Source organism: Xiphophorus hellerii, chromosome 13 (genome assembly GCF_003331165.1).
Source record: "Xiphophorus hellerii strain 12219 chromosome 13, Xiphophorus_hellerii-4.1, whole genome shotgun sequence".
Classification (NCBI taxonomy): domain Eukaryota; kingdom Metazoa; phylum Chordata; class Actinopteri; order Cyprinodontiformes; family Poeciliidae; genus Xiphophorus; species Xiphophorus hellerii.
The window spans coordinates 26,846,256-26,873,096 of NC_045684.1; the positions used below are offsets into that span (position 1 = coordinate 26,846,256).

General features: G+C 44.3%; 2 protein-coding genes and 1 long non-coding RNA gene across 6 annotated transcripts in view; 1 reads left to right on the forward strand and 2 right to left on the reverse strand.

The window, feature by feature from the left end:
• The window catches only part of asns (asparagine synthetase), a 41,784-nt gene that overhangs the window by 7,155 nt on the left and 7,788 nt on the right, over positions 1-26,841 (reverse strand). For 3 of the 4 annotated variants that reach the window (XM_032581318.1, XM_032581317.1, XM_032581316.1), the window contains exons 6-12: positions 12,932-13,059; positions 12,675-12,801; positions 11,790-11,896; positions 10,735-10,835; positions 10,232-10,313; positions 9,991-10,146; positions 8,815-9,376 (exon numbers count right to left, since the gene is read on the reverse strand). In XM_032581318.1, the coding sequence (XP_032437209.1) occupies positions 9,167-9,376; positions 9,991-10,146; positions 10,232-10,313; positions 10,735-10,835; positions 11,790-11,896; positions 12,675-12,801; positions 12,932-13,059 (911 nt within the window). In that variant the 3' untranslated portion in view covers positions 8,815-9,166. Of the gene's footprint in view, positions 1-8,814; positions 9,377-9,990; positions 10,147-10,231; positions 10,314-10,734; positions 10,836-11,789; positions 11,897-12,674; positions 12,802-12,931; positions 13,060-26,841 lie in introns of those variants that run through there. The other variant, XR_004341590.1, reaches the window with a different exon arrangement.
• tac1 (tachykinin precursor 1) lies at positions 1,439-5,185 on the forward strand. Its single transcript, XM_032581319.1, has 5 exons — positions 1,439-1,835; positions 2,867-2,969; positions 3,060-3,083; positions 4,471-4,527; positions 4,603-5,185. Exons 1-5 carry the CDS (start codon positions 1,719-1,721, stop codon positions 4,647-4,649), a joined length of 348 nt encoding a protein of 115 aa, XP_032437210.1. The 5' UTR covers positions 1,439-1,718; the 3' UTR covers positions 4,650-5,185.
• Positions 14,910-26,013, reverse strand: LOC116731521 (uncharacterized). The gene is made up of 3 exons (XR_004341591.1): positions 25,992-26,013; positions 25,157-25,222; positions 14,910-15,134 (listed from the first exon to the last, which is right to left on the reverse strand). It is a non-coding gene; the product is annotated as an uncharacterized LOC116731521 (long non-coding RNA).

The following is a 26,841-nucleotide window of genomic DNA, read 5'->3' on the forward strand; positions in this document are numbered from 1 at the left end:
AAACACTCTCATTACAGCCTCTCATTGGTCGATTTGGATGATAGACCATCAGTCATTCTGAATCAAAGGCAAGGAAAATATGCACTTTTATGAGTTTGAATTAAATATAGATTTTATTTTCCTCTGTTATTTTTTGCTAAAGTTTTCTTAACAGTGAGCTGCAGATTTGTTTTACCTCCCTCACCATCCTGCTCACTGTGTCCAGTAGCTAAGTCAGATTAGCCTTTGATCCATCCATCCATCTCTCCCACCCACTCACTAAGCATTTATAGAAAAGCATACAATAAAATTGCATGTGAGTGTGTGTGTGAATGTGTGAATGACTGTAGTGTGAAGCGCTGTAGGGTCCTCTATAGTGTCTTATAGTGACCTGATAAGACACTATAGAAATACAAACCATTTACCATTTAGGCAAATATTGCCTAAATGGTAAATGGTTTGTATTTGTACAGGTATCAGAACTGTGTCTGTTCTCTATGGGTATTCTGGCTTCCTCCAAACTTTTCCAAAGTTTGATCTTGGAAAAGCAAGATCAAACTTTGATCTTGCTTTTCCAAATATTTCCAGTTTTTTGTTGTATAATTTGAAGTTATGCAAAAAAGGATAAGAATCAGTCAATAAAAGCACAAAAATAATTTTACAGTCATGCTAATGTGTATTTAAACTTCTCACTGAAACCTTCAGCGTTAAAGTATTTAAGCAACACAACAGATCAAACCAGGATTCCTGAGAAAGCTCCAGATTCACACTGGGCTGAAAAGGTTTCTTTCAGTGACGTCCAGAATGTTTTCTACTAAACACAGCGTTTCAGTAGAATTACATCAAGCCCTCTGCGTCAGTCAGTGCTTACGTGACTGTTACATTACAGAGAGGGGACCTTTTCTGCCTTTTAATATCTAGAATTGATTTTGTTTTTAAGTTTGAGAAATATGAGTCTGCAAATCCTAATTTTATTGAAATTGGTAAAAGATTAGACAAATTAGATCAGACATATATTTTATTAACCCCTTGAGGGAACTTGGTTTATTACAGTAAAATATCACAAAAACGTAATTTACAAAGTTTAAAAGAGTACACTGTAGAAACATATATAATCAAATATGAACTTAAAAAATTAACTCACATCTACTTGTGTAAAGACTGCTTTACACAGGCCAGAAAAGGTGCAGACCAGGAAATGAAATCAGGCTTCTCTTTCTGAATGTATCTAAACTTCAACAGTAGAAATAGTCTAGTAGAAACCAATAACTATGTAGAACTGAAGAGAGCAAAAATCCAGTTGTTTCATAATCACGTCATATATTTATGATATAAAAGCTCGTGACACCTGGAACTGTATAAATTTGATGCGCAACATAAACTCTTCAACGAGTAATCACACTACTAAAACAGCGTTACTAAGCAACGCAGCTCGAGCTGCTATAAAGGGACGCCCGCGAGGCTGTCTTGACAGGAGGGCGCACGAGACAAGAAGTTGGTGCAGGAGCCGAGCGCGCGGAGAGCTTTGGGGAAACAGAAACAGGAGTTCAGCGTTCTGACGCACACACGCACGCGCTATGGACTAAACAGTGTTGAGCTGAGAAGAGCAGCGCGCGCAGCAAGTCTCTGTTATAGTTAATTTCCACTTAGTTCTGTTATAGTTTCTTCTTTTATCTGATCTTACAGTGACTGGAAACTAGAAAATTTTAAAAAAATTAAAAAAAAACATCGTCGGCACCATGAAGCTTTTGTTTTTGCCACTTTTAATGGCGCTTATTGCCGTTGCTCAAGTTTTTTGCGAAGATGGTGAGCCAAAAGAAGGAGCTGACTACTGGACGAGCAGTAACCAGATTCAGGTAGCACTGCAGACGCTTTAGGTTCTGTTATTTAGCCCCGATGTGTAACTCACTTTGTTACTGAATTGTACAATTTTTAATTGGTTCTGTGTCAGGTTTTGAATTTATCTCACGAAACATTAATGTCAAGTGGAGTAAAAATCAACTAGTTATTTTTATGTTCCTGCCATATTTCGCAAAAGAAGCACTTTGAATAACATCTGTGCATTCCTTTTACATTACCCGCAATATATTAAAGAAGGAAGCAGTTAATCAGATCTCTGTTTTCCTTCTGAAAACAAAATTATTCATCATATTATATCCTGATTAGTCAGTTTTAGTGCACGATTAAATTGGTCTTAGATTAGTATAATAATTCTAGCAGCTATAGTCACAACCAAATTGTTATTTCCTGCTAGGAAAAAAACTGTCCATTTTGCAGTGATAAAGTGACACAATAAGAACCTATCTTTTCTTTTCTAATCAGATCTCTGTTTTGGGGGACACGGAAGATATAAAAAATATTAACAAGTCAATGATCTTTAAATTGAAACATAATAAGTCTGTTTAGTTTAATTCAGATGGATCTTAAACCTTCCAAATGTGGGAATGACATAAATTCCAGGTGCTCATATTAAACGATGAAACCTAAAGCAGCTTCACTGTCACGAATCGCATGTCCTGAGTTTGACATTGTGGATTGGAATCGTGCCAAGCCACTATTCCCCCAGCCTTAACCGGAGGCTGGGGCCATTTTGCAGATGAATGAGCCCACAGTAAATCATTACAACTTAGTGTACGGGCCATTAGTGGCCCCTAGGTCCAGATCTCAGCCAGACTAATGTATATTAGAGAAATAGATCTTAAGACAAAAATAGAAACAACTGCTGACACTTGCAATTTCTAATCTGTAAAGAGTGGATGAAAGAATCCTTAGTCTCACGGATCTTTTAGGTTAATTGCAGTTACACACATAGTCAAGGCAGTTTCACTCTTGGGAAACAATATTAATGGATTTTTTACACAGATTTTTTTTTTCCCCATCCGCTCAGGATGACTGGCTCTCCAATGACCCATTCAGAGAAATCCTCCTGAGGATGACGAGAAAGCCGCGGCCGCACCAGTTCATCGGTCTGATGGGGAAGCGTTCCATGGGTGAGAACTTGTTCGTTTTATTCACCACAAGCCCCACATCCTAATCATGCTTTTTATAAAATCCTTTCCTTTTACTTTGTCTCTGTACAGCAAACCCACAGATCACCAGAAAAAGTAAGTCACCTCTGTTGGGACTTTCTGTATTCCTGTTAAGGGAATAATGATCATGTGATACTTTAGTAGGCTGTCTTTCTTTTAATCCTGTTTGTGAAAGTAGTGGGGAAGTAAATTCCAACAGGTTAAGACATGCATGTCTGATAGAGAGATGTTCTGAGATATCAGTGATCTGCAGCGTTCAGTGCTGTGGTTGAAAAGCATTAAGACAGTTTTTTTATGTTTAGTTCTCCGTCTAGCTTGTATTAATGGTATTATGGAGTGAGCTGATTTCCATGGTATTAAATCAGCCATGTAAGACAACAGAGCTGCTGTAAAACTGCAGTGGATCACCTATGCAGATTTGCACAGTGGGAGAAAAATAAATTTCTCTCATATTTCACCCACAGCATTACTGATTGAACTGGGTTTTTATTGCTGTGGCTCAGACGGAGTGGGTGAAAACAATTTCAGGGTTTAATTAACTGACAACCGCCACAGATTGCTCTACAGAAGGACTGTTTTCTGAATACATCTCTTTTATTTAACACATTAATTGGTCAGTTAGGAGGGTGGTCCAAAGCTGTGGGGAAAAACAGAAGAGATTAAAGGGACTAAAGCAAGCAGGGGGTCCGTGAGGGTGGGGGTTCCCTTTTTCTGAATGACTCACCCCCTCACTGATGCAACAGAGCGAGCAGAATTGAGTATACATATAATTTATTCCACTTACGCAAACGTGACCATGTCAGTCATCATTAGAGTGAAGGACACAGCAGAGATCAATATCCTCAAGGACATGTTGGACTTGCTTGTCCTCCAGATCAGGCAACATAGATTTTCACTCGATTCTACACTTCTGAGCAACGCATCGGTTCTTAATATTTGCGTTCATCAGCGAAACGCAAATATTGATGTCTTGTTTGGAGGGATACAGAATCCCCATGAGGCTCTTGTTGGTGTTCCAGCGTTCCGCACTCTGTTTCAGCACCATGGAACTGATGGTATCCGACTCACAGGATATTTCCATTCATGTATCGCAGACATGTTTATGGACAGCTTTCAGTTTGGGTTCTGGTTCACATGAACTTCACTCTGACACTACAAACGTTATGTCTAATTAAATTCTGATGCAGAAAAGAGCTCCTTCTAAAGGGGAAGTAGTTTGAATCCTGCAGTTACAAATGAAAATTAAATTAATAACCCAGCACAAAGTTATGTAACATTTGATTTACTTTCTCGAGAAAAAGATCTGCCTTCATTAGAGGACATAAAGCAGATCCACCTCTGAAATTCCAGACATGAGAAAAACCGACCATTCAAGACCTGCTGGGTTCCAGCCTCTATAGTCTCAGCTTAGTAAAACTAGTGGACTCCAATAATCTATATTTTAAATCCTTTTCCTCCACAGGACATAAAATCAACTCGTTTGTCGGCCTGATGGGAAAACGGAGCCAAGAAGAACCAGGTGATCTAAATTCCTGCATGCTCTGATCGTCTTCAGACTGTTAGCCTAAATGAGGTGCTTCTCTTCCTCCTGCAGAGTCCCACGAATGGAGCACAATACAGATGAACGATCAGCGGCGCTAAGTGGCAACTCCTGCTTCATCATTCCTCACCCACCTGACGAGTACCCAACGCTGGCTTTGTTTTTCTCAAAATGTGTATTGTTGTTAGCCAAATAAAAATGATTGTTTCCACATCGTAGTGATGTAGCAGTGCTCTGCCTGTGCCAGTTTCATCTGTCCCAGCAGAAGGTACACTGGGGGTGTGAGGAAGGGAGGGGCAGCTGTCATTGTCGATGTTCTAAGTGGTCTCTGAGAGTTTTCCTCCATCTGCCAGGACACAAACGTTGTATGTTGTAGTGGACCACCCAAGCAAAGCTTTCCCCTCCAGGGGTAAAGCTGAAAATTGCACTGCCAACTCCTCTGTATTGTGCCTCATAGCTGTTTATTTGCAATTGTTTACTGTAGAAATACATCATACAGATGTTCTTACGTTTGCTTTCATGTTCTAGAGACTGTCACGTTTTCCACCTGCATACACGGTGCGAAAGGACTGGATAAATGTGTGCTGCAATGAATTAACAGATATTAAAATTATTTTCTGTAATTGTTGAGCTTCAACTTTCAAGTTGTGTGATTTTTATGTTTTAGTGGGGGGAGAATGTGAGCATGGGGTGGGTGAACTCTGGTGGCAATCCGTGGTACTGCACAAGCTACAAATGAAAATCCAACAAGGCATTACAAACATAAACGCAATATAGTGGGCATAAAACCACCCATCAGCTAAGTTTCACAGTTCTATTTATAATTATTACAGTCACATAGTGAAAAAAAGAGAAACATAATATAGCCGCTCTCAGTAAATAAAGAAGGGCTATATTAAAATACACCAAACATTTCAAATATTAAACAAAAAGGTAAAAGATCTCTTTTGTTACCAAGTGTCAGCAACTTGTGAATTGAAGTAGTTTAGTTAGGGTTTAATTAAAATGACTGACATTTCTAAATTAATTATATTCTCAAACTGAATAAAAAATTTTCATGAAGTCAAATGTTCTGTTAACCCAGTCAAGTCCTGACATGAATTTCTTGTCTAATATAATAGAAATACATACATTAATATAGAATCTAGTCAACACGTTCCTATCGTCATGTTCACTGATGAAAAGCCGAAATGTTTTCAGTAGCATCTTCTTTGTATGGGATTGTAGTAGGAGATACAGTCTGGCCGAATTCTGCGAATACGCGCCACCTAGTGGTATCTTTATTCTATTACTCTGTCGGCCAGGCGAGTTTTACACGTCAGCTGGTTTAAATTGGTTTGGTAAATCGTGTCGTGTGCGACAGCTGAGTAGGTCCAGCAAGTCTTTTCTAAGTCTTTGAAGACTAAAAGTGACGCAGTGCGACCCCGGTGTTAATGTGGTGAAATGTACTGTTGGGCACAAAACTCTGAAACAACCAGCTGCTGATTTCCTGCTTTCTGCTATACATCTTCAATATATCTTATTTATAGCTGTGATTTTGCCCCATTTATCCACACAAACTGCCTTTAGGTCTAAAGAATTAATTTTCTTATGGATTCTAGTGAGGTAATTGTCCATGCAGTCATATTCTCAAAGCAGCATACCGGTTAGTAGACTCTGACTTATCGCTTTCTTACAGTCCAGACTGGTTTTGGGCAGCATAAAAAACACTCCAGGTCTTTTATTGAATAACTCAGCAGGAAGACGGAGTTGGAAACGATGTGCAGCTGGTTTTAGTGGTTCGTGACAGAAAGAGCACCCTGGGGAATGAATGACGAAAACGAGAAGAGCTGGAGGAACAAGGAAAAAGGAAGTTTGCAGAATTAACAAGGTGAAAGTGAGGGCAGCTATGAAGGATGGAGAGGCAGTAGGTCCAGATGCCAGAACTCTGGAGGCATGGAGATGAGTGGAGAGGGCAGAGTCACACAGACACAATTCTTGAAAGAGGAGAGAGAGCTTTCACTGTATCTTTATTAATCTAAAGAAAACATATGACTGAGATTCATAAGATACCCTGAACATATTAGGAGGTTGTGACAGAGTGAGGGAATTAAAGCAGGGCAACTGGAAGAGTCCTGTGAGGAGAAAGACCAGCTTCCTCCTCCCTACTATACATTATTAAATATGTCACTCCAGACAGGAGGCGTCACATGTAACAGGATTTACCAGCAGAGCATGGACTTTGAATCACTCCTTCAACAACTCATGCTGAAGATAATTTTCCTGAGTTAATGGTCTGTAGATCAGGTAGACTGTTTTATTTCTCCACGATTCCTTTCAAATGCTCACACAATTTCACTGATTCACCTGCAAAAAATTTTGGCTTCTTACATTTCCTGGAATTTTCCTATCAGAACAAGCAGAAATTTGTTGGTCAATCTGAATTGCATTAGCTCTAATAAAATGGACAGCACTGGGTGTTGAAATGAACCAGTTTCCCATCTTTAGTGAGTCCTGATTACTGCAGTCTGTAAAGACTTGCTTTTGTAAAGAGATATGAGAATTTGACTCTTTGTGTGATTTCAGAGACAGTCTGCAGTGCACTGTGTGCTGCAACTTGGATCAGGAACTTTCAGATGTGTTCCAGGTCCAACACACCTGAATGAAAGGCTGAATTACCATGTTCATGTTCATATCATGTTCTCCAGAGTCCTGCTAATGACCTTGTTATCTGACTCAGGTGTGTTGGAGCAGACACATCTAAACTTTGCAGGACAGCAGCCCCTGGGTCCTCGAGTTGAAGGCCCTTGGCCCCTACGGCCTGTTGCCATACACAGCAGCATTCCAGTGTGGTGTAGCTGAATTCTCTGCTCTGCTCATAAAAAGGACACCCATGCCCCCTGGTGTCCATTCTTGGAACACCAGCTGCTTTCAAAACAATCCCATGTCAATTAAAACCTTTCTTCCTGGCCCGGCCCGTAAAATGGGGCCTGTTTGGATCCATGGCTGCAGAAAGATGTGCTAAATTCCATCTTCACACACTTGAGAACTGTTTTATGAACAGCAGAGAGCTGACTCATGAGCTTTGAAAGACCTACTCAAGGTAGAGAACAGCAAGGCCCCCTGTGTTTCATCCAGTGTTGCTGGGTTTTTACTAGTTGTCGTAAGTTTGATTCCCATTAAGCAGATCTATTGCTTAGTAAAAAAATATCTGTAAAATTCAAGTCATAAAAGAAAAATAAGACAAATATGAGAAAGAAAATCAGTAACTGAGTCACGTATCTGAAAAGAGATGGAGAGAAGTCCAAGTGTTTCTATATTTTCTCAAAATCACTGGTCAACGGGCAAAACATTGTCTGGGGTTTTTCATCTGTTTTAGGGCCGTGTTGATGAGCTGAATCCAAAAATAACATTGCTTTTACTCAATCAGGTCAACTTTCTGAACTATGGAGCAACATAAGCATCAAAATGCAGGACTTGTTCTCACATCTGGATCGGTTTCCTGAGAATCTGATCAATGAGTGACGAGCAGGAGGAGAGATTCCATCAGGACAGGAAAGAGACGGAGAATTTTACACAAGGAAGATGTGATGTTCAATTCACATGTACTTACCCTTATCAGTGTTTATTATTCAATTTATAGAAATCCAAGTTTGTAACATTCAATTAATAAAAATTCAGAAAACTTTTTTTTTTTCCTCCTAAAACCTTTCTTGGATGAGAAATATTAACGGAAATGAACTGACAATGTCACAAAAATGTAATCAGTTTAGTCAGAAGATCAGATTTCTCTAAAATCAAATTAGAATAAAAACGTGACCTGATTGAGAAAAATGGATGTCATTTTTAGATTCAGTGGTGCCAAATAGTCCTAATTCAGTTGAGAATCATGGACAACTTCCAAAAAATAAATTTTTTTGTAACCCAGTGTCATTATCCCAAAATAACTGATGTTCCTTTAGCCATGCTGAACAGAACGGAGAGCTCAAACAAATCAGCTCTACTGAGTTTGTTGTATATTCTAAAGTAACAGACTACATCGTGCATTTCTGATAAGGAAACATGAAAAAACATTTTAAATGGAGAACATAGTTAAAGTGTAACTTTATCTCACTTTACGTTTTGATTCTCTCATAGATCCTTACCCATCTGTTGTTAGATTACTAACTTCTTCACTTGATGGTTTAGATTGTTTTATGATGTTTCTTAAGCTTTTGAAGCAACTTGTAGAAAGAAATGCTCAGTAAATACCATCATGACAAAGAACCAGAGTCTGACAGAGGACCCTGAGGCGATTCATGGAATTTGCTTTTATTTAACAGATCATTAGGCAGGTGGTCAGCTTCAGCTTCCTGTGGTGAACATCAGACAAACCGAACGCTGCAGAGCTGCCAGGAGCTCCACACCAACAGAGGGCGAGTTGGATGATTCTAGGTTCAGATGGACTAACGGAGACCACCACGCTGAAGACTGAAGCTGTCTTAGAGCTTCTACACAGCATCATGGGCTGCTTATACAGCTGTGGACTAAAGGCAGAGACAACGTGGAGTCCCAAAGTCAGCTCGGTCTCCAGCTGACCTCTGACAGCCATAACAGCCTGACATCTTCATAGGCAGAAACACACAGAAGCTCCGGCCAATCACTGCTGTTTGTCAGGCTTGTAGATGGACAGGGTCCGCGCTGACGGGTCAGTGGCGCTGATCCAACGAGGCATCCAGTAATGGGACAGCCACTGGGCCCGGCCCGGGAAGAACTTCTCAAACACCTGTCTGTAGTAGTAGGCCTCTTTGGTCCTGGGGGGGTTGTGGGGAAAAGTCTGCTGAGCCTTCTCCATCTGGCTGTCGTTGACCTGGGGAGCACACGGACCGGTTAGAGTACGGGCCGGCCACAGGTTCAGAAACTACTTCCTGTTGAGGATTCGCCCGCCTCACAGGCAGTGGATGAGCCTGTTAAATGCTGCTGTAGCTCATATTATTCAGGTTTCTTCAGTTGTTGTGGTTGGTGGCAGTGGACAGGACCGATCTCCTGTAGTGGTCTGTATTACAGGCCTGCTACAGAAGCCTCTGACTGAAGACAGCATGTTGTAATATTACTGTATCCAGAAGAGGAATGTTTGATGTTTTTCACTTTATGAAGCATTCTCCTATGTAGAACAATCTCTAGAGCTCCTACAACAGTCCCCCAAACAGACCCAGTCATTTTAGAACATGTTTGCTTGACATGAGGGGCCACAGAGCAGACAGAACGTAGTGACTAAAGCAGGGATCAATCAAACAAATCACAGCAGATTTTATCTCATGAAAATAATGAGAAATTTAACACAGCAGTGAGTTTAGCAAACATTTCCTTTTCCAGACTATTAAAAACCCAGGCTGGTGATGTGAAGTGAATCTCAACATAAACCTGATGCTGTTCATTAGCTTTAGCATAGCTCACTGTCAGTGTTGGTAGATTAACACGTACCACAGAGTCCAGATGCTCCTGCAGGTAGGTGTACCAGGACTTCTTCTCAGACGTCATACCGTCACTGAAGGCTTCCTTCCGTCTCCACAGGATCTCATCAGGAATCAAGTTCAGGCCTTTGAAAGAGTCTCTGAGGAGGTGTTTCTCCACTCCGTCCTGCACACACAGGTCAAGCAGCTTCATCAATGCAGAAGCAGAGTGATTCTTCTGCTACACAGAACGGAGCATCTGAGGAACTGACCTTAGGAGTTCTCATCTCCTCAGGAAGGGAAAGGTAGTAGGACGTGAATCTGTGGTCCAAGAAAGGCACTCTGAGCTCCAAACTGAAAAAACAGAGATGTGTTACTATTAACTGTTTTCATTCAACTATTTAGAATTACATGCTAATTACATGCTTTTCATGCATGTGGCAGAGTCCCATGAAGAAGTCAGCTGGTAAAGGAGAATCATTCCATTTTATACTAGGCAGGCCAAAAAGAGCAGGAGCTTCTTAAAGAGACAGATTGATATTTACAGCATTTTTATAACAACTGAAGGTAGCATAGGAAATACGTAATACTGCCCCTTTAAGCACATCCATTTATTCTCTTTGCCCAGAACCGTAGAGTGTTTGATGGAGACGATTATAACCAGGTGTTCTTACACTGATCGGATGCTATGTTCAGTTAGCATAAAGTCAGCTCATTGTCTATCTAAATGGTTTCAGTGTGGAGTCGTAGCCGGTGGGGGTGTGGCAGGTCTTACCCGTGTGCAGCGGTGGTCCGATCAGCACGAAGAACATCGAACAGGTAGAGGTCCTTTAAGAGGCGGACGCTGTCCTCTGCTCCTGCTTTGGCACTTGGCGCCTGGAGGAAGAAAGAGTCCAGTTAGCAAAGACTCAGCTGAATTTGAAATCCTCCCTTCACAGCTCTGCTAGTTACATTGGCTATAAAAAGTATTCACCCCCTTGGATGCTTTACCCTGTTACTTGCTTTTTTATGCTATCATGACAACAAAATCTGGCTTTTTGGAGAAAAAAAGAAACAAAACATTTAATGCCAGAGTAAAAACTGATTTCTAAGAAAATAATGGAGAAAAAGTCATTGAAAACTATAAGTCAGAGAATGGATGCAAAAAAAAAAAATCTCTAAAGTCCAGAACATCTATCTCCTGGAGTTCAGTTAAATCATCAAGACACGAAAGAAAGTGGTTCATGTATAAATCTGCTTTGATAGGGTCGTCCTCCCAACCTAAGGACTAGTCTACATGAAGAGACTAGTGAGAGAGGTCACCAGGTTACCATGACTACGCTGAAGGAGCTCCAAGCTGCAGCAGCTGAGATGGAGAGACTCTGCAGACAACCATTGGTTCTTCATCAGTCAGAGTTTTATGGGAGAGAGGCGATGAGGAAGTCACTGATGAGAAAAACTCACATCGAGGCTGGACTAGAGTTTGTTTGCCTAAAGGCACGTGGGAATGATTAATTTGTAAAAGCAATAAAAAGATAAATCATAAAGGCGGTGAATGCTTTTTATAGCTACTGGAGATTCATACAGTAAATAAAAATACAACTGAGTCACTAATAATACTTCTGGTTACAACATAACATGACTCTGGACTGGATTGTGATGATTTCTATTCAGTGGAACTGAAGTGACTGTTACTTTAGTACAAACATACTGTAAATCACATGTTAAGCATATCTGAGCTGAATGATGAACCTCGCCTGGAACACTTCAGAAATCTCAACATGCAGTTGCTAGGCAGAGAATCAGAGCTGGAGGCTGGTGGTGTAACGGACAGCTTCCTGGAGAACCTACCTTGTGGAAGTAAAGGTAACCCTGAGTCAGCTCATCAGAGCCCTCTCCAGAGAAGATCACCACACTGTCTGTCTTCTCCCTGATGTACTTCGATATCAAGTACATCCCTGCAGCAGAGGAAACAGAACCTCAATCTTAGCAAGTTCACTTTTACTGCTTCAATGCCTTCAAACTTTACCACATTAAGGAGTGGTTGGACAGCAGCAGCAGCCAGCACCCTGTCTGGCTCTCTGACCTCACCGTGTCTCACTGGATTTAAGGTCAATTCAAAAAAGTCGCACGGTTGGAAAGAGGAATGTGGTGATTGTGAGCACATCAGTCACATCAGAAAACTCTCCAGGCTGCAGAAATGTACAACCACAAGTTATTTTATTAGCAGTCTGGGTGTTGATTCCCCTGTAAACAGAAACCGACTTCTGGCCGATTTGTAGCGGCTTTTTGACTCATTTCTACTGAGGGATGACGAGACGGGCAAAAATTGGAAACAAATCATATTTTGACCGTTTTGAACATACATTGCATAGATATTTATTATTATATATATACAGCTGTGGAAAAAATGAAGAGTCCACTGCACCCTTACCCCAGTGAAAACCTCCAGGTTATTCCACCAAATATTGATTTATGAACTCTTCTTGAGTTAAAACATCAATATTGTTGTTTCTAAATGAATATGAACCTGTTTTATTTGCATTATTCGATGTCTGAATGGGCTGCATCTGTTTTGTTATTTTGACCATTTTCTGCAAATAAATGCTATGTTTTTGCTTGGAATTTCAGAGACATGTTGTCAGTAGTTCATAGAATAAAAGAACGACATTCATTTTACTCAAACAGCTGTTGGTTAAAGTCGGGAGGTTCTGCCTGCTGCCAGCCATCACTCACCAACAGAGGCTCGGACAGTGGTGATGTCATAGGTCTCCAGGTGGAAGATGACCTCCTCCAGAGCTTTGACTCCTTCCTCTGCTGTGAACTCCACCTTGTGGTGCTCACTGCCTATGTGAGCGGCCACCTGACAACAAACAGGTGGAGAGGCTGACTGGAATCATCAGAATTTAAACAGTCAATGATTGGAGAGTACAAAAAAGTTTCTTCCATCAATCAACTGCAGATGATTTAAGTAGAAAAATTGCTAAGCTGACCTTTTCAGCAGCCATGACATCAGGACTGTCCTCAGAGCCGATGGAAAACGTCTGAATGGAATACGGCAGCTTCTCCTCTTTGGACAGCTTCAGCAGCATGGCCGCAACCAAACTGGAGTCCAGACCGCCTGGCCATCCAACGACACAACAGGAATGACTCCATATGTACCACCATATTGGATCAATAATTCATTCTCTCAAAAGGAAAGAATGGTCAAAAATGTCCATTTTATTACACCATCAGTACTGAGAAAAGTATTTTCTTACAGATTTCTTTCATTTTTGTCGAAATAAAATAAATCTGTCTGAAAACACTACAGTTTCAGGTCATCAAATAAATTTGTACGCAAGACAAATATTACCCGAGGAAAAAAGAAAACCAGTTTTAAAATTAGGATTTTATTCATTAAAAGGGCAAAAAGCTCCAAGCCACTGCAATACTATATGAAAAATCAATTATATCCTAAAGCTAGTAACTTTAGCTAATTGTGCCACTCTTAGTGAGCGTCAACAGCTACCAACTCTAACTGACCATGAGTGGAGGAATTCTGACCCACTCTGCTGCCAGCTTTGCTTTATTTCAGCAACATTTTAGGTACTTCTAACTGGTTTAAGGTCAGCATGTCAGTCAGACTAGTCAAGACTTGACAAAACCATTTTGTTTTTATAACCAGTCAGGGGTGGATTTGCTGGTGTGTTTTTGTCCTGCTGGAGAACCCAGAATGCCCTGTGCTGTAGTCCACTTCCTGCGTTTGGAGCGCTCTCTGGTTCGCTTGGTGTTCATATATGCATTCTAACTGCACCAGAGTTCACTTCAACCAAACCCAGACCGAAGTTTGTAGGAGAACCAGAGTTAAATTTTTTGGTCCGCATCAGAGTTCGACTACACATTCACACTTTCCCAAATGAACCAGACTTTCTAGACAAACCGCCCAGAGTTTTATTAAAGCGGACTGAACAGGGCTGGTGTTCAGTCCTGTTCAGGAATCATCAACACACCTATAGTGTGTTGATGATTTCTTGAGTCTGGTTTCACATAGATCAAATCTGGGTGTGTTTAGTGAGACTGAGCCAGCTTTGGGAAGCATTTTCCCTTCATGGATGAAATATTCATTTAAACTACATTTTTAAAAGTACAGTCATATTCGATAAATTATAACATCTCGATGAGTTTTTTGTCAGGTTAAAAATACCTTAAAGCAGGTATTAAACATACTTTTCATTAAGCCCACATTTCTGTTTATAAAACTGCATTATTTTACTGGTCATTATTTTACATATTCTAATGTAAAATGTCATGTTTTCATTACTTGTAAGCAGAAAATGATCATCATTAAGAGAAACGTAGGTGTTAAAACATTAGTCTGACTAATCTAAGCATTTCACTTGGTGATGGAGTTGCTGAAATAAATGTACTAATGAACTAAAACTCAAAAACAATCAAAACCAGAAGAAAACAATATTTTTTTCCCAGGACTGGCCATGAGGTAGTGTATCTGTGCCTTTGAAACAAATGGAGCCTTCAGTAAGGCTGTGGGGAAAAAATGTTCAAGAAGCAAACGTAATCAACTCAATAACACTGGCGCTGTGTACAGTAAATACATCAAGCATGTTTCATTATGCATGAGATGAATATCAGGACATCAGGAGCCACAGAGGCAGAAAACCTGTGACTTCTGACGTCATAGGGGCTGAAATCCTCTGTGACTTCTGACGACACAGAGGCTGAAAACTTCTGTGACGTCAGGAGTCACAGAGGTCTTCAGCCTCTGTGACTCCTGACGTCAGAGGCTGAAGACCTCTGTGACGTCAGAAGTCACAGAGGCTGAAGACCTCTGTGACTTCTGACGTCACACATGCTGAAAACCTCTGTGACTTCTGATGTCACAGAGGCTGAAGACCTGTTACTTCTGACGTCACAGAGGCTGAAGACCTCTGTGACTTCTGACGTCACACATGCTGAAAACCTCTGTGACTTCTGATGTCACAGAGGCTGAAAACCTCAGAGACTTCTGACGTCACAAAGGCTGAAGACCTCTGTGATGTCAGGAGTCACAGAGGCTGAAGACCTCTGTGACTTCTGAAGTCACACAGGCTGAAAACATGTGACTTCTGACGTCACAGAGGATGAAGACCTCTGTGACGTCAGAAGTCACACAGTCTGAAAACCTCTGTGACTTCTGACGTCACAGAGGCTGAAAACCTCTATGACTTCTGACTTCATATAGGCTGAAACCCTCTGTGACTTCCGACGTCAAAGAGGCTGAAAACTCTATGACTTCAGCCTTTGAAGTAAAACCTCCTGACGTCACAGAGGTCTTCAGCCTCTGTGATTCCTGACGTCACACAGGCTGAAAACTTCTGTGACGTCAGAAGTCACAGAGGCTTAAAACTTCTGTTATGTCAGGAGTCAAAGAGGCTGAAGACCTCTGTGACTTCTGACGTCACACAGGCTGAAAACATGTTGCTTCTGACGTCACAGAGGCTGAAGACCTCTATGACTTCAGCCTCAGATGTAAAACCTGCTGACGTCACAGAGGCTGATAATATGTGACTTCTGACGCCACACAGGCTGAAGACCTCTGTGACATCAGGAGTCACAGAGGCTGAAAACCTCAGAAACTTCTGACGTCACAGAGGCTGAAGACCTGTGACTTCTGACGTCACAAAGGCTGAAGACCTCTGTGACTTCTGACGTCACAGAGGCTGAAGACCTCTATGACTTCAGCCTTTGACGTAAAACCTCCTGACGTCACAGAGGCTGAAAACTTCTGTGACGTCAGAGGTCACAGAGGTTTAAACTTTTGTGACGTCAGGAGACACACAGGCTGAAAACATGTGACTTCTGATGTCACAGAGGCTGAAGACCTCTGTGACGTCTGACGACACAGAGGTTGAAAACTTCTCTGACGTCAGGAGTCACAGAGGCTGAAGACCTCTGTGACTTCTGACGTCACAGAGGCTGAAGACCTCTATGACTTCAGCCTTTGACGTAAAACCTCCTGATGTCACAGAGGCTGAAGACCTCTGTGACTTCTGACGTCAAAGAGGCTGAAAACTGCTGTGACGTCAGGAGTCATCGAGGCTGAAGACCTCTGTGACTTCTGACGTCACAGAGGCTGAAAACCTCAGTGAAAACCTGTCACTTCCGACGTCACAGAGGCTGAAGACCTCTGTGACTTCCGACGTCACAGAGGTTGAAAACTTCTGTGACGTCAGAAGTCACAGAGGCTTAAAACTTCTGTGATGTCAGGAGTCAAAGAGGCTGAAGACTTCTGTGACTTCTGACGTCACACAGGCTGAAAACATGTGACTTCTGACGTCACAGAGGCTGAAGACCTCAGTGAATTCTGACGACACAGAGGCTGAAAACTTCTGTGACGTCAGGAGTCACAGAGGCTGAAAACTTCTGTGACGTCAGGAGTCACAGAGGCTGAAAACCTCAGAGACTTCTGACGTCACAAAGGCTGAAGACCTCTGTGATGTCAGGAGTCACAGAGGCTGAAGACCTCTGTGACTTCTGACGTCACACAGGCTGAAAACATGTGACTTCTGACGTCACAGAGGATGAAGACCTCTGTGACGTCAGAAGTCACACAGTCTGAAAACCTCTGTGACTTCTGACGTCACAAAGGCTGAAAACCTCTATGACTTCTGACTTCACATAGGCTGAAACCCTCTGTGACTTCTGACGTCACAGAGGCTGAAGACCTCTGTGACTTCCGACGTCAAAGAGGCTGAAGACCTCTATGACTTCAGCCTTTGAAGTAAAACCTCCTGACGTCACAGAGGCTGAAAACTTCTGTGACGTCAGAAGTCACAGAGGCTTAAAACTTCTGTTTTGTCAGGAGTCAAAGAGGCTGAAGACCTCTGTGACTTCTGACGTCACACAGGCTGAAAACCTCTGTGACTTCTGACGTCACAGAGGCTGAAAACCTCTATGACTTCTGACGTCACACATTCTGAAAACCTCTGTGACTTCTGACGTCACAGAGGTTGAAACCCTCTGTGACTTCTGACATCACAGAGGCTGAAAACGTCTTTGACGTCAGGACGTCACAGAGGCTGAAAACGTCTGTGACGTCAGGAGTCACAGAGGCTGAAGACCTCTGTGACGTCAGAAGTCACAAAGTCTGAAAACCTCTGACTTCTGACGTCACAGAGTCTGAAAACATGTGACTTCTGACGTCACAGAGGCTGAGGACCTCTGTGACTTCTGACGTCACAGAGGCTGAAGACCTCTGTGACTTCTGACGTCACAGAGGCTGAAGACCTCTGTGACTTCTGATGTCACAGAGGCTGAAGACCTCTGTGACTCAAGACTTCAGAGAGGCTGAAAACTTCTGTGACTTCTGACGTCACAGAGGCTGAAGACCTGTGACTTCTGACGTCACAGAGGTTGAAGACCTCTGTGCCGTCAGAAGTCAATCAGTCTGAAAACGTCACACAGTCTGAAGACCTCTGTGACTTCTGGTGTCACAGAGGCTGAAGACCTCTGTGACTTCAGACGTCACAGAGGCTGAAAACATCTATGACTTCAGCCTTTGACGTAAAACCTCCTGACGTCACAGAGGTTTTCAGCCTCTGTGATTCCTGACGTCACAGAGGCTGAAAACTTCTGTTACGTCAGAAGTCACAGAGGCTTAAAACTTCTGTGATGTTAGGAGCCAAAGAGGCTGAAGACCTCTGTGACTTCTGACGTCACACAGGCTGAAAACCTCTGTGACTTCTGACGACACAAAGGCTGAAAACTTCTGTGACGTCAGGAGTCAAAGAGGCTGAAGACCTCTGTGACTTCTGACGTCACACAGGCTGAAAACGTCTGTGACTTCTGACGTCACAGAGGCTGAAAACCTCTATGACTTCTGACGTCACACATTCTGAAAACCTCTGTGACTTCTGACGTCACAGAGGTTGAAACCCTCTGTGACTTCTGACATCACAGAGGCTGAAAACGTCTTTGACGTCAGGACGTCACAGAGGCTGAAAACGTCTGTGACGTCAGGAGTCACAGAGGCTGAAGACCTCTGTGACGTCAGAAGTCACAAAGTCTGAAAACCTCTGACTTCTGACGTCACAGAGTCTGAAAACATGTGACTTCTGACGTCACAGAGGCTGAGGACCTCTGTGACTTCTGACGTCACAGAGGCTGAAGACCTCTGTGACTTCTGACGTCACAGAGGCTGAAGACCTCTGTGACTTCTGATGTCACAGAGGCTGAAGACCTCTGTGACTCAAGACTTCAGAGAGGCTGAAAACTTCTGTGACTTCTGACGTCACAGAGGCTGAAGACCTGTGACTTCTGACGTCACAGAGGTTGAAGACCTCTGTGCCGTCAGAAGTCAATCAGTCTGAAAACGTCACACAGTCTGAAGACCTCTGTGACTTCTGGTGTCACAGAGGCTGAAGACCTCTGTGACTTCAGACGTCACAGAGGCTGAAAACATCTATGACTTCAGCCTTTGACGTAAAACCTCCTGACGTCACAGAGGTTTTCAGCCTCTGTGATTCCTGACGTCACAGAGGCTGAAAACTTCTGTTACGTCAGAAGTCACAGAGGCTTAAAACTTCTGTGATGTTAGGAGCCAAAGAGGCTGAAGACCTCTGTGACTTCTGACGTCACACAGGCTGAAAACCTCTGTGACTTCTGACGACACAAAGGCTGAAAACTTCTGTGACGTCAGGAGTCACAGAGGCTGAAAACTTCTGTGACGTCAGGAGTCACAGACGCTGAAAACCTCAGAGACTTCTGACGTCACAGAGGCTGAAGACCTCTGTGACTTCTGATGTCACAGAGGCTGAAGACCTCTGTGACTCCAGACTTCAGAGAGACTGAAAACTTCTGTGACTTCTGACGTCACAGAGGCTGAAGACCTGTGACTTCTGACGTCACAGAGGCTAAAGACCTCAGTGACTTCTGACGTCACAGAGGCTGAAAACTTCTGTGATATCAGGAGTCACAGAGGCTGAAGACCTCTGTGCCGTCAGAAGTCAATCAGTCTGAAAACGTCACACAGGCTGAAGACCTCTGTGACTTCTGACGACACAGAGGCTGAAAACTTCTGTGACATCAGGAGTCACAGAGGCTGAAGACCTCTGTGACTCCAGACTTCAGAGAGGCTGAAAACTTCTGTGACTTCTGACGTCACAGAGGCTGAAGACCTGTGACTTCTGACGTCACAGAGGCTGAAGACCTCAGTGACTTCTGACGTCACAGAGGCTGAAAACTTCTGTGATATCAGGAGTCACAGAGGCTGAAGACCTCTGTGCCGTCAGAAGTCAATCAGTCTGAAAACGTCACACAGTCTGAAGACCTCTGTGACTTCTGACGACACAGAGGCTGAAAACTTCTGTGACATCAGGAGACACAGAGGCTGAAAACTTCTGTGACGTCAGGAGTCACAGAGGCTGAAAACCTCAGAAACTTCTGACGTCACAGAGGCTGAAGACCTGTGACTTCTGACGTCACAAAGGCTGAAGAGCTCTGTGACTTCTGACGTCACAGAGGCTGAAGACCTCTATGACTTCAGCCTTTGACGTAAAACCTCCTGACGTCACAGAGGCTGAAAACTTCTGTGACGTCAGAGGTCACAGAGGCTTAAAACTTTTGTGACGTCAGGAGTCACACAGGCTGAAAACATGTGACTTCTGATGTCACAGAGGCTGAAAACCTCAGTGAAAACCTGTCACTTCCGACGTCACAGAGGCTGAAGACCTCTGTGACTTCAGACGTCACAGAGGCTGAAGACCTCTATGACTTCAGCCTTTGACGTAAAACCTCCTGACGTCACAGAGGTTTTCAGCCTCTGTGATTCCTGACGTCACAGAGGTTGAAAACTTCTGTGATGTCAGAAGTCACAGAGGCTTAAAACTTCTGTGATGTCAGGAGTCAAAGAGGCTGAAGACTTCTGTGACTTCTGACGTCACACAGGCTGAAAACATGTGACTTCTGACGTCACAGAGGCTGAAGACCTCAGTGAATTCTGACGACACAAAGGCTGAAAACTTCTGTGACGTCAGGAGTCACAGAGGCTGAAAACTTCTGTGACGTCAGGAGTCACAGAGGCTGAAAACCTCAGAGACTTCTGACGTCACAAAGGCTGAAGACCTCTGTGATGTCAGGAGTCACAGAGGCTGAAGACCTCTGTGACTTCTGACGTCACACAGGCTAAAAACATGTGACTTCTGACGTCACAGAGGATGAAGACCTCTGTGACGTCAGAAGTCACACAGTCTGAAAACCTCTGTGACTTCTGATGTCACAGAGGCTGAAAACCTCTATGACTTCTGACTTCACATAGGCTGAAACCCTCTGTGACTTCTGACGTCACAGAGGCTGAAGACCTCTGTGACTTCCGACGTCAAAGAGGCTGAAGACCTCTATGACTTCAGCCTTTGAAGTAAAACCTCCTGACGTCACCTGACGTCACAGAGGCTGAAAACTTCTGTGACGTCAGAAGTCACAGAGGCTTAAAACTTCTGTGATGTCAGGAGTCAAAGAGGCTGAAGACCTCTGTGACGTCAGAAGTCACAGAGGCTGAAGACCTCTATGACTTCAGCCTTTGACGTAAAACCTCCTGACGTCAGAGAGGCTGAAAACTTCTGTGACGCCAGAAGTCACAGAGGCTGAAAACATCTATGACTTCAGCCTTTGAAGTAAAACCTCCTGACGTCACAGAGGTTTTTAGCCTCTGTGATTCCTGACGTCACAGAGGCTGAAAACTTCTGTTACGTCAGAAGTCACAGAGGCTTAAAACTTCTGTGATGTTAGGAGTCAAAGAGGCTGAAGACCTCTGTGACTTCTGACGCCACACAGGCTGAAGACCTCTGTGACTTCTGACGACACAGAGGCTGAAAACTTCTGTGACATCAGGAGTCACAGAGGCTGAAAACCTCAGAAACTTCTGACGTCACAGAGGCTGAAGACCTGTGACTTCTGACGCCACAAAGGCTGAAGACCTCTGTGACTTCTGACGTCACAGAGGCTGAAGACCTCTATGACTTCAGCCTTTGACGTAAAACCTCCTGACGTCACAGAGGCTGAAAACTTCTGTGACGTCAGAGGTCACAGAGGCTTAAAACTTTTGTGACGTCAGGAGTCACACAGGCTGAAAACATGTGACTTCTGACGTCACAGAGGCTGAAAACTTCTGTGATATCAGGAGTCACAGAGGCTGAAGACCTCTGTGCCGTCAGAAGTCAATCAGTCTGAAAACGTCACACAGTCTGAAGACCTCTGTGACTTCTGACGACACAGAGGCTGAAAACTTCTGTGACATCAGGAGTCACAGAGGCTGAAAACTTCTGTGACATCAGGAGTCACACAGGCTGAAAACATGTGACTTCTGATGTCACAGAGGCTGAAAACCTCAGTGAAAACCTGTCACTTCCGACGTCACAGAGGCTGAAGACCTCTGTGACTTCTGATGTCACAGAGGCTGAAAACTTCTGTGATGTCAGGAGTCACAGAGGCTGAAGACCTCTGAGACTTCTGACGTCACACAGTCTGAAGAACTCTGTGACTTCTGACGTCATAGAGTCTGAAAACATGTGACTTCTGACGTCACAGAGGCTGAAGACCTCTGTGACTTCTGACGTCACAGAGGCTGAAGACCTCTGTGACTTCTGACGTCACAGAGGCTGAAGACCTCTGTGACTTCTGATGTCACAGAGGCTGAAGACCTCTGTGACTCCAGACTTCAGAGAGGCTGAAAACTTCTGTGACTTCTGACGTCACAGAGGCTGAAGACCTGTGACTTCTGACGTCACAGAGGCTGAAGACCTCAGTGACTTCTGACGTCACAGAGGCTGAAGACCTGTGACTTCTGACGTCACAGAGGCTGAAGACCTCTGTGACTTCTGACGTCACAGAGGCTGAAGACCTCTGTGACTTCTGATGTCACAGAGGCTGAAGACCTCTGTGACTCAAGACTTCAGAGAGGCTGAAAACTTCTGTGACTTCTGACGTCACAGAGGCTGAAGATCTGTGACTTCTGACGTCACAGAGGCTGAAGACCTCTGTGCCGTCAGAAGTCAATCAGTCTGAAAACGTCACACAGTCTGAAGACCTCTGTGACTTGTGACGTCACAGAGGCTGAAGACCTCAGTGACGTCAGAAGTCACTCAGTCTGAAAACCTCTGTGACTTCTGATGTCACAGAGGCTGAAAACTTCTGTGATGTCAGGAGTCACAGAGGCAGAAGACCTCTGAGACTTCTGACGTCACACAGTCTGAAGAACTCTGTGACTTCTGACGTCATAGAGGCTGAAGACCTCTGTGACTTCAGATGTCACAGAGGCTGAAGACCTCTGTGACTCAAGACTTCAGAGAGGCTGAAAACTTCTGTGACTTCTGACGTCACAGAGGCTGAAGACCTCTGTGACTTCTGACGTCACACAGGCTGAAAACATGTGACTTCTGACGTCACAGAGGCTGAAGACCTCTGTGACGTCAGAAGTCACACAGTCTGAAAACCTCTGTGACTTCTGACGTCACAGAGGCTGAATTCCTCTATGACTTCTGACGTCACACAGTCTGAAAACCTCTGTGACTTCTGACGTCACAGAGGCTGAAAACGTCTGTGACGTCAAGAGTCACAGAGGCTGAAGACCTCTGGGACGTCAGAAGTCACACAGTCTGAAAACCTCTGACTTCTGACGTCACAGAGTCTGAAAACATGTGACTTCTGACGTCACAGAGGCTGAAGACCTCTGTGACTTCTGACGTCACAGAGGCTGAAGACCTCTGTGACTTCTGACGTCACAGAGGCTGAAGACCTCTGTGACTCCAGACTTCAGAGAGGCTGAAAACTTCTGTGACTTCTGACGTCACAGAGGCTGAAGACCTCAGTGAGTTCTGACGTCACAGAGGCTGAAAACTTCTGTGATATCAGGAGTCACAGAGGCTGAAGACCTCTGTGCGGTCAGAAGTCAATCAGTCTGAAAACGTCACACAGTCTGAAGACCTCTGTGACTTCTGACGACACAGAGGCTGAAAACTTCTGTGACATCAGGAGTCACAGAGGCTGAAAACTTCTGTGACGTCAGGAGTCACAGAGGCTGAAAACCTCAGAAACTTCTGACGTCACAGAGGCTGAAGACCTGTGACTTCTGACGTCACAAAGGCTGAAGACCTCTGTGACTTCTGACGTCACAGAGGCTGAAGACCTCTATGACTTCAGCCTTTGACGTAAAACCTCCTGACGTCACAGAGGCTGAAAACTTCTGTGACATCAGAGGTCACAGAGGCTTAAAACTTTTGTGACGTCAGGAGTCACACAGGCTGAAAACATGTGACTTCTGATGTCACAGAGGCTGAAAACCTCAGTGAAAACCTGTCACTTCCGACGTCACAGAGGCTGAAGACCTCTGTGACTTCCGACGTCACAGAGGCTGAAGACCTCTATGACTTCAGCCTTTGACGTAAAACCTCCTGACGTCACAGAGGTTTCAGGGCCTCTGTGACTTCTGACGTCACAGAGGATGAATACCTCTGTGACGTCAGAAGTCACACAGTCTGAAAACCTCTGTGACTTCTGACGTCACAGAGGCTGAAACCCTCTGTGACTTCTGACGTCACAGAGGCTGAAGACCTCTATGACTTCCGACGTCAAAGAGGTCTTCAGCCTCTGTGATTCCTGACGTCACAGAGGCTGAAAACTTCTGTGACGTCAGAAGTCACAGAGGCTTAAAACTTCTGTGATGTCAGGAGTCAAAGAGGCTGAAGACCTCTGTGACTTCTGATGTCACACAGGCTGAAAACCTCTGTGACTTCTGACGTCACAGAGGCTGAAAACCTCTATGACTTCTGACGTCACACAGTCTGAAAACCTCTGTGACTTCTGACGTCACAGAGGCTGAAAACGTCTGTGACGTCAGGAGTCACAGAGGCTGAAGATCTCTGTGACGTCAGAAGTCACACAGTCTGAAAACCTCTGACTTCTGACGTCACAGAGTCTGAAAACATGTGACTTCTGACGTCACAGAGGCTGAAGACCTCTGTGACTTCTGACGTCACAGAGGCTGAAGACCTCTGTGACTTCTGATGTCACAGAGGCTGAAGACCTCTGTGACTAAAGACTTCAGAGAGGCTGAAAACTTCTGTGACTTCTAACGTCACAGAGGCTGAAGACCTGTGACTTCTGACGTCACAGAGGCTGAAGACCTCTGTGCCGTCAGAAGTCAATTAGTCTGAAAACGTCACACAGTCTGAAGACCTCTGTGACTTCTGACGTCACAGAGGCTGAAGACCTCCGTGACGTCAGAAGTCACTCAGTCTGAAAACCTCTGTGACTTCTGATGTCACAGAGGCTGAAAACTTCTGTGATGTCAGGAGTCACAGAGGCTGAAGACCTCTGAGACTTCTGACGTCATAGAGGCTGAAGACCTCTATGACCTCAGCTTCTGTGACGTCAGTAGTCAAAGAGTCTGAAAACATGTGACTTCTGACGTCACAGAGGCTGAAGACCTCTGTGAGTTCTGATGTCACAGAGGCTGAAGACCTCTGTGACTCCAGACTTCAGAGAGGCTGAAAACTTCTGTGACTTCTGACGTCACAGAGGCTGAAGACCTGTGACTTCTGACGTCACAGAGGCTGAAGACCTCAGTGACTTCTGACGTCACAGAGGCTGAAAACTTCTGTGATATCAGGAGTCACAGAGGCTGAAGGCCTCTGTGCCGTCAGAAGTCAATCAGTCTGAAAACGTCACACAGTCTGAAGACCTCTGTGACTTCTGATGACACAGAGGCTGAAAACTTCTGTGACATCAGGAGTCACAGAGGCTGAAAACTTCTGTGACGTCAAAAGTCACAGAGGCTGAAAACCTCAGAAACTTCTGACGTGACAGAGGCTGAAGACCTCTGTGACTTCTGACGTCACAGAGGCTGAAGACCTCTATGAGTTCAGCCTTTGACGTAAAACCTCCTGACGTCACAGAGGCTGAAAACTTCTGTGACGTCAGAGGTCACAGAGGCTTAAAACGTTTGTGACATCAGGAGTCACACAGGCTGAAAACATGTGACTTCTGATGTCACAGAGGCTGAAAACCTCAGTGAAAACCTGTCACTTCCGACGTCACAGAGGCTGAAGACCTCTGTGACTTCTGATGTCACAGAGGCTGAAAACTTCTGTGATGTCAGGAGTCACAGAGGCTGAAGACCTCTGAGACTTCTGACGTCACACAGTCTGAAGAACTCTGTGACTTCTGACGTCATAGAGTCTGAAAACATGTGACTTCTGACGTCACAGAGGCTGAAGACCTCTGTGACTTCTGACGTCACAGAGGCTGAAGACCTCTGTGACTTCTGACGTCACAGAGGCTGAAGACCTCTGTGACTTCTGATGTCACAGAGGCTGAAGACCTCTGTGACTCCAGACTTCAGAGAGGCTGAAAACTTCTGTGACTTCTGACGTCACAGAGGCTGAAGACCTGTGACTTCTGACGTCACAGAGGCTGAAGACCTCAGTGACTTCTGACGTCACAGAGGCTGAAGACCTGTGACTTCTGACGTCACAAAGGCTGAAGAGCGCTGTGACTTCTGACGTCACAGAGGCTGAAGACCTCTATGACTTCAGCCTTTGACGTAAAACCTCCTGACGTCACAGAGGCTGAAAACTTCTGTGACGTCAGAGGTCACAGAGGCTTAAAACTTTTGTGACGTCAGGAGTCACACAGGCTGAAAACATGTGACTTCTGATGTCACAGAGGCTGAAAACCTCAGTGAAAACCTGTCACTTCCGACGTCACAGAGGCTGAAGACCTCTGTGACGTCAGGAGGTTTTACGTCAAAGGCTGAAGTCATAGAGGTCTTCAGCCTCTGTGATTCCTGACGTCACAGAGGTTGAAAACTTCTGTGACGTCAGAAGTCACAGAGGCTTAAAACTTCTGTGATGTCAGGAGTCAAAGAGGCTGAAGACTTCTGTGACTTCTGACGTCACAGAGGCTGAAGACCTCAGTGAATTCTGACGACACAAAGGCTGAAAACTTCTGTGACGTCAGGAGTCACAGAGGCTGAAAACTTCTGTGACGTCAGGAGTCACAGACGCTGAAAACCTCAGAGACTTCTGACGTCACAGAGGCTGAAGACCTCTGTGACTTCTGATGTCACAGAGGCTGAAGACCTCTGTGACTCCAGACTTCAGAGAGGCTGAAAACTTCTGTGACTTCTGACGTCACAGAGGCTGAAGACCTGTGACTTCTGACGTCACAGAGGCTGAAGACCTCAGTGACTTCTGACGTCACAGAGGCTGAAAACTTCTGTGATATCAGGAGTCACAGAGGCTGAAGACCTCTGTGCCGTCAGAAGTCAATCAGTCTGAAAACGTCACACAGTCTGAAGACCTCTGTGACTTCTGACGACACAGAGGCTGAAAACTTCTGTGACATCAGGAGTCACAGAGGCTGAAGACCTCTGTGACTCCAGACTTCAGAGAGGCTGAAAACTTCTGTGACTTCTGACGTCACAGAGGCTGAAGACCTGTGACTTCTGACGTCACAGAGGCTGAAGACCTCAGTGACTTCTGACGTCACAGAGGCTGAAAACTTCTGTGATATCAGGAGTCAAAGAGGCTGAGGACCTCTGTGCCGTCAGAAGTCAATCAGTCTGAAAACGTCACACAGTCTGAAGACCTCTGTGACTTCTGACGACACAGAGGCTGAAAACTTCTGTGACATCAGGAGTCACAGAGGCTGAAAACTTCTGTGACGTCAGGAGTCACAGAGGCTGAAAACCTCAGAAACTTCTGACGTCACAGAGGCTGAAGACCTGTGACTTCTGACGTCACAAAGGCTGAAGAGCTCTGTGACTTCTGACGTCACAGAGGCTGAAGACCTCTATGACTTCAGCCTTTGACGTAAAACCTCCTGACGTCACAGAGGCTGAAAACTTCTGTGACGTCAGAGGTCACAGAGG

What these genes read in the sequence shown, in the direction of transcription:
- tac1 (XM_032581319.1), top strand. Translation starts at nt 1,719, where the DNA reads ATGAAGCTTTTGTTTTTGCCACTTTTAATGGCGCTTATTGCCGTTGCT. An exon ending in GATGGGGAAGCGTTCCATGG is followed by an intron (nt 2,970 to 3,059) that starts GTGAGAACTTGT and finishes GTCTCTGTACAG; the next exon opens with CAAACCCACAGATCACCAGA. An exon ending in ACGGAGCCAAGAAGAACCAG is followed by an intron (nt 4,528 to 4,602) that starts GTGATCTAAATT and finishes TTCCTCCTGCAG; the next exon opens with AGTCCCACGAATGGAGCACA.